Source organism: Felis catus, chromosome A1 (genome assembly GCF_018350175.1).
Source record: "Felis catus isolate Fca126 chromosome A1, F.catus_Fca126_mat1.0, whole genome shotgun sequence".
NCBI classification, from domain to species: domain Eukaryota; kingdom Metazoa; phylum Chordata; class Mammalia; order Carnivora; family Felidae; genus Felis; species Felis catus.
This window is the reverse complement of record NC_058368.1, coordinates 234431088-234443587: the sequence shown is the minus strand read 5'-3', so window position 1 is coordinate 234443587 and position 12500 is coordinate 234431088. Positions and strand designations below refer to the sequence as shown.

Below are 12500 nucleotides of genomic sequence, written 5' to 3'. Positions count from 1 at the left end.
ACGCCGGACTCACCCGTGCAGCTGCAAGCTGTTCAAGGTCGTCCACTTTTTCCAAACATCAATGTTTTTTCTCATAGTGCCATCCCCACTGGAAAGGAAGGTATTTAAGAACTTACAGCTCTGTTCAGGTAGACGATTTGAATTTATCAATTATGTCCTATTCCAGCTAAATTACAAAACAGGTTATTGTTATTATAAACACCAACAGAACAGCTAAATAACATAGTTATTATATATATAACTGCATATATATGTATATGTATATATGCGTATATATGTACACGTATATATATATGTGTGTGTGTATATATATATATATATATATAATAACAGCTAAATAATAAACAGTTATTATAAACACCAACAGAACAGCTAAACTCTCACAGACTACAATCAACTTTCTATTTCTGCTTTCGGGGCCACTTGAAATACATTAAACTTTTAAGTTATACTTGAATTTGCAATTAAGTAAGGAAATAACAGATTTGAACAGAAAACCTCATTCAAAACTTAAAGAGGTAGACATACGCTTCCGTGTGACAGAAATACTAGCAAAACTAATTTTGAGACCAGGACATGGAACCGTGAATATACAGAAGACGTGTGGATCCTGTTACTTAACAATTCGGTGAATCAACGGTGGCATTTTAATCAGATTTACATGAATAACAACAAACTTACACTCACAGGGATTTTCCACAGTGGATTCAATTAAGCCAATGGAACTTCTTTATCAAGAGCTTTCTGCGTAGCAGTTAATTATTTTTGATTTTCTACTTTTATTTAATGGAAATTACTTCTATGTTAATTTTACAATACAGACCTGATGAATTAATCTTTCTGTCCACATCTAACTTTATCTACCCATTTTTTCCCAGGGTAATTCCTGGAGCTGCTGGCTTTCTGTGTAAAGTTGAATGTCCCTTGGACGTCTAGGTATCTGTCTTGAGGGGAAGGGGCTGTGGGGAGAAAACATCCGAGAGACCTAATGGCTTTCAAGTGACATCCCTTGCCTGCACAGTGGTGGCTTCAAATTCTGCCGTAATGTTTAGAGATTTCCTCAGCTTACGCCTCAGTGCTCAGGTTACCACATTCTCCTAAGATGACACGAGACAGGAATTCTAGGTTTCTTTACTTTCTTTCTTTTTTTAATGTTTATTTATTATTAACAGACAGAGAGTGAACAGGGGAGGGGCAGAGAGAGAGGGAGACACAGAATCCGAAGCAGGCTCCAGGCTCCGTGCTGTCAGCACAGAGCCCGACGCGGGGCTTGAACTCAGAGACCGCAAGATCGTGACCTGAGCCGAAGTCGGACGCTTAACTGACTGAGCCACCCAGGTGCCCCAAGGAATTCTAGGTGTCTGACCAGAAGAGCACAGGGATGGGAAAACACTGACCCAAAGGAAAATCAGACAACTGTGGCTCGTGACCCACGTTAAATTTCCCTTCACAGGGGCATCCTTTCCGGGATTTGAAAGCGCACTCACACTCGGTATGCCCAAGCACAGCTTTCACAACGAGCTCTGCCACAGGCAGGCGGTCTGCCGCGGTTTCAAGGAGAGAGTTTGAGATCGGCCATTGCACTCAAAACACTGTGTTCTGGGCCGACGGAGTTTTCCGACAGACAAATCCACGTGTTCAGAGTCTTAAACACCTACGTCACTGCCTCTGGGAACTTAAAAGATGGCTTCGGTGTACAAACACAACTGTACACACGCAATTACAGTAAGTTTCTCCAAGGCGTCAACTCCTGAACTGCAGCGTGCCGAAGGACGTAAGACTTGTCATAAAAACCCAACCTGATTAGGTATGGCTCCTCAACGAACTGCTTTGCATAGTCACCACTCGTGCGAAGAGGAGTGACGGGGTCAAACAAATCATTCCTGACATCCACCACGGCGAGAGTCACTGCTGTCATTCTCTCGGGGAGTTTAACTCTTGAGAAGACTGTACAACCGTCCCGCCTTGTACCTCCTTGTTTGGGACACTATCTCTGCTGTGCTGTCCATCACTAAAACCGTGAGGATACGGTCCAGGGCCACAGAGTCTCTGTCCTCCTCCCAGCTGCCCCGAGAATGGCGCCTACAATTGTGTGTGTGTGCGCACGCGCGTGCAAGTTAATCTAGGCCACACCTCATGTGATCTCCTTAGTGGATTTCCGCTTTCTGGCCTCTTAATAACACAAATACCTGCAAGGGACATCACACAGAATGCGATCATAGAAGAGAATCTCTTTCTTCCCGTTCACATCTATCGTGAGCCGAGGTATGCTGGACGCGTCGTGGTTCACCACCATGATGCAGGGGCTGCTCAGCCTTTTGGCCTGATGCACGAGCAGATAGCAACGCTTGTTGTCCACATCATTCGCAATGACAAACCCCTCTGAGAACATGAAATGATAGCGTCAGGCGAAATGTAGCACCCGCAGGATAATTTTCTACAATACTCAACCTCCTGGTTGGCCGGTGAGAAGCAGCAATCCACCAAAACGTAACACCCAAGCTTAAGATTTGCCAGAATTATCTGAGCACTCCAAAACGGTGGCTCAGCGTAGATTTTTACAGTCAGTCACCTAGGATTCCCAAACCGCAAGATTTATTTTTCCGATTATTCAACAACTATTCATTTTGTACCAGTTATCATGCCAAAAAGAATCTTTTCCATTATCTTGATTAACAACTAAGATGGAGGCTGAGGGGAGAGACAAAGCTGTAGAAAACAAAAGAATCACCCGACAAGTGTTCAAAATACTGCACCTGTATGCTGGGTCCCCACTCCAGACCCTGTGAATCAGAAGCCCTTTTAGCAAAGCGATCAGTCGGAGAAGAGAACGCCTAGGACAAAGCTAAGCAAGCAGGCCCACTGGAACAGAGCGGGAGCAGGGGGCTTGCACGAAAGGGGGAAGGCCGGGAGGGAGGGACGTAAAACGGCACGAGTGTAACGACAGCATTCCTCAGCCGCGGGGAAGGGGCCCCAGCAACGCTACAACGGCCTGAGCACTCCGAGGGCCCAGAACAGCCACGAGTCCGGGCCTGACGCCCACGTGACGCGCGAGGGCTAACACTGTCACCTACGCCGCGGGGCGGCGGGAAGCTCGGGCAGCTGGTAGCGGCTCCTAACTACGCTCTACAGCCTCTCGCGCGGCCGGGGAGTCATCACAAAACCCACCACAACAAAAACCCAACGTGATAATGTTACCACCGGAAACTCAAACTGCAATCTACCTACTACCGAGTTAATGGAGAAACGCCACCTGCTTTCACAGAGGACACACAGAATTCTCAAGTGAAGCCACCATCCCACCCTACATATGAGCACGGTGGCTTGGGAACTGGTCACGGCGGCGTGCAAAATGTTTCAGAGACAGAAAGCTGTCAGCTTGTCACAGGAGGCTTCAGGACCCCACCCACAAGTGACGTCACCACTCTACCTCACCTACCCCAGCACAGGAGCACACTGACCCTCTGGGGCAGCCCAGCGCATACCTGGGAAAGGGACGTTCATGTCGGCGTGTAACATCTCAATGAGCTGTGTGGTCTTTGATCCGGGCGCTGCACACATATCTAAGATCTATGAAAAAGCAAGAAATGGCTGACGTCTTTAAGATATCAAATACTCTACACTCATTTTAAAACAATCTAATGAGTCATTCTAGTATTTTAATTTCTAAGATCTAAATACGTTTCTTTATAAAATGAATCTACAATGTGATACACCGAACCTCCGGGGATCACAGGCACAGAACGGCACTAGAAACCAGTGGGAGCAATAAATTCAGGGGTGAACGGACAAGGCCACAAAGTGCAAGCAGTACTTCTGTTGACAGCCTGCTAAGGGACAGAACTACCCGGCCTCAAATCTCTGCCTGGCCCCTTCTGGCCCCGGGACCCTGAGCTAATTGCTTCGGTTTTCCTTTGCCTCCTTCCCCTCATCTGGAAAAACAGGACAGTGACAGCATCTACCCTCACAGGGACGTGCAGATAACAAAATGAATTAATCCACAAGAAGAGCGCAGAGCAGCGCTTGGCCTGTAACAAGTTCTCAGAACGTGCCCATTACGATCTTCAAGCTGATGGACTCAGTCAAGGCCACTGAAGATAAACAGTGCAGTAAGTAAATGAGGGAGCAAATCTTAAAACAGGAGAAAAGTTATGGGTTGCAAATTTTAAATATGACAAAAATGCAAAAACAGAACCTGAAACAAAATACACAGCATTCTCTATCAAAAGTAAATGGGAAAAATCCAAAGATTATATGAAGGAAAAAAAAGCGTCAATAAACAAAGGCGCTTTCTATCTAATCCACAATACCTTATGGTGAGGGTGAGCATTAAGTAACAGCGGTGGAATCATGCTAACGGCTTCTTGACGACTGATATTTCCCTTAGAAAATTAAAAAAAAAAAAAATCAGAATGTTTAAAAAGGCGGAAAATTTCAATATTGGGCATTATTTCATACGTAACAGAATAAGACCATTTATTCACCATACGTGAAACAAAACAGCTAATACTATCACACAGCACATGATATAATTAGGACCTATTTTCATACTAGTGGGTAAATGGTTGCTATTTCAAGGCCAAAGAAGGACATCAGAAAAGCAGGTGTAATACTCAATTTTATAAAGAATGAGGATTTAAGCTGACATGGTCCCAACGCACCATCAAGAATGGAAGCTGGGGGTAGCAACTCTCAAAGGTGGACAATGGCCCTAAGGCACCGGCAGCAACAGAGAGAGCGATCCCTGCGAGCACAGGACAGAGAGCCACCCAGCAGGGCCTTCCCTCTCAGCTAAACCGGTACCTTCCATTTTAGTCCTCATCTGGTTTTAGGAACAGCCCATGTCTGCTTTCTACTCCTGAGAACCGCCCCTCAAAAAGATGGACACATCGACCGGCGCTCCCATCTCCCCGCCTCGAAGATACACAGGATCTACCATTCTCACGACGCCAACGGTCCTCTAGGTCTTTGCTGGTGGCTCAGGGGACCTGTGACGACCCCTCCACATTCGGACAAGCGTTCAGGATGGAGTCCAGCACTCGCCTCAATCACCACTCTGTTTTAACAGCCTTAAGACTGAACGCCTCGAAGGTAACAGTGCTTTAAGAAGCAGTGAAACTTCGGCTGCCGGGAGACTTCGGCTCCAGTACAACCTGGGTCTTCTGCACCGGAACAGCCATCCAGGCAGCCTTCACTTACCCCACACTTAGCATCTGTCTGAACCTAAATACAGACTCACATCCAAACCCGATCTTCTGGCCAGCAAGGGGTCTCTGAAGACGATCTGACTCCCCATCGCTCGCAAGGCACGCGGACTCCTGGCTCCAGGTTATACGTACGATACTGATAAGCCTGCCCTGTCCTCATCCAAGTTTTTGTTCAAAGCATCTGAGTAGTATGGGGACACACAGTCCCCGACCAGACAGCCTGGCAGTCAGTCACTTCTTCCATACACGTTTGGAAGCGGCTTGCGGGCAGCTTTGAATACCCCAGCACAATCTCACCCTACGGACTCCCGGCCCAAAATCCATACTGGGTCCCTACGGTCCGTATACGCCACCCACACTCGACACCCACCTCCCCACAAACCCTCTGCTCTGCTGACGTTCACACTGGAACTGTTCTGAGTTTCTCCTCACCTGACATACCACCTAGGTCGAAAGTAGAGCCAGAAGGTCCCTGCTCGTACCCACGCAAGGAAAGAGCCAAGAATGTGGCAGCACCTGTTTTTTTCCCTTACGGGGGTGGGGAGAAAGCCTGACCAACACAAGCCTGGGCAGCGGGTTTCCTCCTCGGACAGAGTGCCAGGGTGGCAGTTAAGAGCTGCAGGTGGAGCAGAGGTCAGGACTGGGCAAGGTGAAAAGCTTCTAGACCGATCACGGCTTCAAGGGGAGACACGTGGGAAGCACAGGGGTCCTGCCAGTGTTCCCAGAAGCTCAGAGTGAACAAAACGAAACGTCATCTGGGGAAACACAGAGGGTTCCTTGGCTAGAGAAAGCAGACTAGAGGACAGGAAGGGGGAACCCGTTTCAAACAGGAGAGTAACGATTCCCAAAAACCAAGATGGAAGCAGCTCGTCTTACAACAGCCAAACCCAGGGGTGTCTGTTTAATCACGCAGGGCAGGAGGGGCACAGCTACTTTGGGAGAGGAGGCCTGATGCTGAGGGTGAGTCCACACACTGACCCACAATCGAGAGACTCGGGATGGCAAAGAGACAGGGCGAGGGCACGGTATCACACAGGAGAACCTGAGTCGTCAAATTCAAGTCCTGTTTTTTGGGGCAAAGGTGGGGTACAGACAGGAGCAAGGAAGGAACAGAGATGATACACCGAGAGCAGACCGACAGCTGTCTCCAGAAGGGCACCTTACTGCGCGGAGGGCCGTGCTCTATCCGCTTTGGTGGCAGCCAAAACCCCAGAGAGGCAGGAAGACAGGACGCCCAGCGGACAAGCGTCCCTGACATCCTCCCTAACGTCCTCCCTACGTTCCACTGGGACACGAGCCAAACCAGGGAGCAGCTGTGTGGATCACTGGAAACGAACGGCGACAAACATGCTTTTCCGTGTGCCCCATGTACCTCATCGCTCCCAGGAACGCGTGCGGAGAAAACATACCCGTGACAGTCACATGCGGCTAAGGCTTTAAGGAAACCAACAGATGTAAAGAAATCTACTCACAGATTCGGTTTCGCTAACCAGGAACTGGTGAAACTTTTCCAACTGTGGAGACTTTCTCAAGATTTTTCGACTTAAGTTTGTGTGCCAGGCCAGTTCTTCTGGATACCTGACCAAACAAAAAGAAGGAAAAGCAAGCGTTTACGGCTTAAATCTATCAAAGTGCTCTCTTGACAGCACCTTGCTCACACAGATCCTGCAACCAGAGACACCCAATTCTGCTCGGTTCCTCACTTTGGTGGTCTTCGCAGGCTGCCAGCGAGCACGGCACGGGGCCCCCTAGGCCATAGGGAGCCCGGCTGTAACCTTATCATGGCCCAGGCAGTAAAAGCAGAGCTGACGGTTTTGACAGACGTGTACAACATCACCATGGACCCACGATGACGAACGTGCAAGAGGAAACGACAAAGAGCTGCTCTGCTCTCCGCCGCCGATGTTAACGACGGTAGAGAGGCCGTCAGAAGAGACGTAACGAATTGAAGAAACGCACATCACACCGTCAAAGAATGCAGTCGAGGACCCATCAGAAGGCCTGGCGAACATGTAATTGCAACCTTTCCCGCTGTATCTCCCACCACGTCTAAAACAAAACAGCCCGATAACATACTCAACTGTCTTACACACCAGAAAACCTTAGCGCCACCGTGTTGACCAGCACGGCCAGGCTGTTATTTACACACACCCGAGAATGAAGAAACTTCTCCTGCCGTTTCCATACACGCGTTTAAACTTTCTGTGATGATGACATCGCTGATTAATAGGTCTCTTTTTTAACGTTTATTTTTTTAGCGCATGCGTCCGCGCACGCGCGTGAGAGAGAGAGAGAGAGAGAGAGAGAGAGAGAGAGAGAGAGAGAGGGAGACACCGTGTGTGTGCATGCAATCGGGGGAGGGACAGAGAGAAGGAGATATAGAATCCAAAGCAGACTCCAGGCTCTGAGCTGTCAGCACAGGGCCCAACACGGGGCTTGAACCCACGAACCGCGAGATCACGACCTGAGCCGCAGTCAGACGCTTAACCGACTGGGCCATCCAGGCGCCCCAGGACACAGACCTCTTCAAACGTGGCTCAGCCCTGATCACTGAGCTCCAGCGGCTCCGGGAGGCACACTGCTGTGACACAGAGCCTTGCTCCAAGGACCCAGGCCCAAGCTATGCACAACATGGTACTCGGTGGTCTCACTGCGGTCTTAGTACTTACAGCTCAGTCTCAAGGGAACAACCAGCTCAATTTAACAATTTCCACGTGTCAGTTGCAGCTAAGGTGACAGCCATGAAAGTGAAATGAGAACACTGGCAAAACAATACATCTGACCCCCATGAAGCAGAGTGATTACTTGAAAGAAACTCAGGCCTTGAGATTTTAAGACACGACCCAACTGTCAGACTACGGGACGTGTCTTGAGAAGTACTTTCCACCAGGTAATAAAGATTAAACTGGCTGAATCTCTGTGGCCACCCCCCAAATGTCTCAGCACCTTGTCTCGATTTCCTATGCCTGCTTCCTTCTTCAGTATTTAACCTGCTTCAAAAATCTAAAACCAAAACACAATCATACTGACTCGGCAATTAAAGCGTTTAGTCTGAACTCTTCCCTTTGGCCTCCTTGGAGGTGAAGCGCGGAACACATTCAAATGTGCCTTCCCCTGCAGGGTCTGCAAAATCTGCTGTTCCAACGAACCTTTCCAAGACCGAGAGCCAGACACTTCGTTTTATATAATTCCTTGCAACCCTGAACTGCCTGCTATCAGAGACAGTGAATTTTGCAAGGGACCGCCGTAGCAAATCACCAACATATCATAAATTTGAATGCCACACACCATAATTATTCGTCAATAGCTGAATTTTCATTTTCAAATATAGGTCAACAGTCCAGATAGAGCCAGAGCAAACATTTCCTTACGTGCCTTTTAGACTGAATTTCCAATAGTTAAAAAACGTTAAGTTTACTAAGGTCAAAATTCTTCTCCAAGTGGTTAAGGTCGTGAAAGCTACTAATGTCACAAAAAAAATACATAAGGGGCACCAGAGTGGCTCAGTCGGTTAAGCGTCTGACTTCGGTTCAGGTCATGATCTCACAGTTCATGGGTTCAAGCCCTGCATCCGGCTCTGTGCTAACAGCTTGGACCCTGGAGCTGCTTCGGATTCTCTGTCTCCCTCTCTCTCTGCAACCTCTCCCGCACACTATCAAAAACAAATAAAACTATTAAAAAAAAAAAAAAAAACCCCTCTGTAGATTTTAACATCAAATAAAATATCTTTAAAGAACTACTTAGTTTTCAGTTAACGCAATTTGACTGTAACTCCTCAGTCTTTAAAGTCCTATTTGGAAATTTGTTGTGTCTTCTGAGGATAAAGTAAGAGCACCACTGTCATCTTTATGCCTCGTGAATTCTTACAGGGGAAAAGTAACATTTACGAGAAGTCATCTTCAATCCAGACACTGAAAAGGACAGAAACAGAATGACAATAAGGTGTATTCTCAACAACTGATCATCAAAAAGAGGCTTTTATAAAAACACTTTGGGATAATTCCTTACAGTTCTGAGTCTACAAAAAGGTAAAAAAGAAATCAGTCCGAGCTATGCGTCCTATACTTAATATTCCTTCAAGAAAAACATGGCTCCCTTGGGGCACCTGGTGGTTCAGTTGGTCAAGCGTCCCGACTCTTGGGTTTCGGCTCAGGTCACGATCTCGTGGTTTGTGAGTCCAAACCCTAAGTTGGGCTCTGTACTTACGGTGTGGAGCCTGCTTGGGATTCTCTCCCTCCCTCTCTGACCCTCCTGTGTCTCTTTCTCTCTCAAATAAATTTGTTAATAAATCATTTAAAATATCATGGCTCCCTGGGGCACCTGGGTGGCTCAGTTGGTCGGGCGTCCAACTTCAGCTCAGGTCATGATCTCGTGGTCCATGACTTCGAGCCCTGCATTGGGCTCTGTGCTGACAGCTCAGAGCCTGGAGCCTGCTTCATACTCTGTATCTCCCTCTCTCTGACCCTCCCCTGCTCACTCTGTCTCACTCTTTCTCTCAAAAATAAATAAACATTAAAAACAATTTTTTAATAAAAAAAAATAAAAAATATCATGACTCCCCAAAACGCTGTCCTAAATTTAATTCTACCATATACCAAAAGATTTAGACTATTTTACGACTTATTTGTTTTTTGAACCATACAGAAAACCACCAGAAGTGTCTTCTTTGCTTGCTTGCTGAGAGATCTATGGGTAGCCTACACCTGATGCGTGACTGTGACTGAACGTTTGTACGGTACAACTTGTCATGTAACTGTCACAGATCATGGAAAAGCTGACCATTAGGAACCCAAATAGGGCAGTATTTGAGTTGTTTACACCCTTTAGCTGTGTGCTCAGATGAAAGTGGAGAATGACTGGTAGTTACTAGAGTCACTCCCGTTCATCCTTCAACCAAACAACCCACAGGGCCTTTCTCAGATGTTGGAGAACTGCCTTTTCAGGTACCCATTGCCATTCTTCAACAATCAAGATGGAAAAGCGTCTGTCAAATGTTAAAAGGGCAGGGCGACTGGGGTGGCTCAGGACACGATCTCATGGTCTGTGAGTTCGAGCCTCGCATCGGGCTCTGTGCTGAGAGCTCAGAACCTGGGATCCTGTTTCGGATTCTGTGTCTCCCTCTCTCTCTGCCCCACTTCTGTTTGCACTCTGTTTCTCAAAAATGAATACACATTAAAAAAAATGTTAAAAGGGCTAGTCAAACAAAATTTTAACTCTAGTTTCCAGTGAACAATAAAAATAGCAAGACTAATTCTCATAGATCTTTTGGAACCTGCAGAAGAGAAGTCCCACAATGACCCACCCAGAAGCACTTCTTCCCTTACAGGATGCACGCTTTTCAGCTCCTCCTACGGGCCAGACTTGCTCTTCCAAAAAACTTCATTTCTAAATATAAGGCTGAAGGAACAAATGTTTTCAGGTGATTATGTGAAGCAGTCAACACATGCAGAACTATTAGAAACGTACACAAACACAACCTTAAACCCACTTCTGAAAATATCAGATGGCCCCTGCTACAAACACCAGTAACATCAGTCCAATCTCCAAACCAAGGCACTGGGGGGAGTTAAGTCTGTAACCTGGTTACTAAGACAGCAGAGGAAGCTGGATTATGCGAAGGCGAGGTGACCTAGCAATGTCACAGGTACAGCAGTTGGAAAAACATTCCTTTTCTAATGACCTCAGTACAGGGGTCCATGCATCTAGTAACCACTCAAGTCATTTCCTGCATTAGAACATTTGAGCTTTTGGGGTGCCTGGGTGGCGCAGTAGGTTAAGCGTCCGACTTCAGCCAGGTCACGATCTCGCGGTCCATGAGTTCGAGCCCGTGTCAGGCTCTGGGCTGATGGCTCAGAGCCTGGAGCCTGTTTCCGATTCTGTGTCTCCCTCTCTCTCTGCCCCTCCCCTGCTCATGCTCTGTCTCTCTCTGTCCCAAAAATAAATAAACGTTGAAAAAAAAAAAAAGAACATTTGAGCTTTTAAAATCTTCGTACAAAATCCATCATGGTATTTTTTTGGCTTAAAACTGTAGATTTATTTTCATATCCAAGAAGCGCATTCTATAATGGTGTATCTGCTCTTGAGCTTGGCTGAATGCAGACTTAAACATTTGGCCAGTCTGCATTCACTCCAACTGTGTGTGTTGCACACATCTGTGATATGGCCACTGGAAAACCCGTATGACCCCTGGAAGAGAAAATTCAGCTTTTTATAGCAATCATTTAAAATCATCACTTTGGGAGGACTCACAATGCCTCAAAATTGATAATCCGAAATGTGGAACTGTAACAATTCAATGACTTTTATGTTTACAGATTACCCTGGGCTAGGCGCCTCTGGAGTCTGTGCGTGAATACTCCAGGCGCCTTCCAAGACCTTTGGGACTGCCTTCACTTCACTGAGACCTGAACTAGGCCACGAGGAGCAAATAATCCACAGGATACTTCCAGGGCAAGTAAATAAAGGGTCAGCACGGAGGGCAGGAGTCCCCACTAGCGCTGGACACAGTGGAAATCCACAATCAGCTGGGCTGGTCCGTGGTGACCCTGGTCAGGTGGACTGTATCCTTCTGCTGAAGGTAGAAACCACACAGCAGCAGTTCTGACGTGAGAAAACAAGGGGTGCAGGTGAAAACAGGTAGAAGTGTCCATCATGGAAGGACAGAGGCTGATGCACTTGGAAAAATTAACTGAACTGAATGACTCCGGGACAGCTGCAAATCACGCGTGAAAAGCTATATACTCCAGTATAAAGTAACACAGATAAAAAGTACCGCGTAAAAAGAACACGAGGGTGTCTATAAAGTACATTCAGATTCTCACACGCTCCTAACAAACATGTTGCCCAGAAAACACGCAGCCAAACGACAAAGACTAAAATCTCAAAGAAACATCCAACAGGATGAAGACTTGTTTTACCTACCAACTCAGGGGCTGGGGAACTTCAACTTTCTGACCGTCCACCTCCAGGTCCTCCAGTTCCTTGAAATACTTGTTCTTTAAGCAATGGAGAATCTCTTTTGCATGGCTATTTAAAAAAAAAAAAGTAAGTTTCAAACCCATCGGAAAGACTACTATGAATGAATCTAAGATGACAAGTGTTTTAAAACAAAAACCATCTTAGCGCCGAAGACATTCTTGCATCCTGGCCTTTTCCTCTTCCTTCAGAGTTTAAACAATCCGAGCTGCTCCTTGGCTAACCGATAAGCTAAAGGGACTACTACCTGCATTCCTTCCCTCCTAAACATTCCCACAGGTTCTCATTTGCTTGCGACTCCTCTCGGAAAGATGCAAC

At 46.8% G+C, this 12500-nt stretch overlaps 1 protein-coding gene across 3 annotated transcripts in view; it reads right to left on the bottom strand.

The window, feature by feature from the left end:
- NSUN2 (NOP2/Sun RNA methyltransferase 2) overlaps positions 1-12500 on the bottom strand; it is a 28854-nt gene that overhangs the window by 15430 nt on the left and 924 nt on the right. For all 3 annotated transcript variants that reach the window (XM_023239689.2, XM_023239687.2, XM_045039044.1), the window contains exons 3-8: positions 12129-12233; positions 6680-6785; positions 4311-4382; positions 3486-3570; positions 2190-2382; positions 14-88 (exon numbers count right to left, since the gene is read on the bottom strand). In XM_023239689.2, the coding sequence (XP_023095457.2) occupies positions 14-88; positions 2190-2382; positions 3486-3570; positions 4311-4382; positions 6680-6785; positions 12129-12233 (636 nt within the window). The remainder of the gene's footprint in view (positions 1-13; positions 89-2189; positions 2383-3485; positions 3571-4310; positions 4383-6679; positions 6786-12128; positions 12234-12500) is intronic.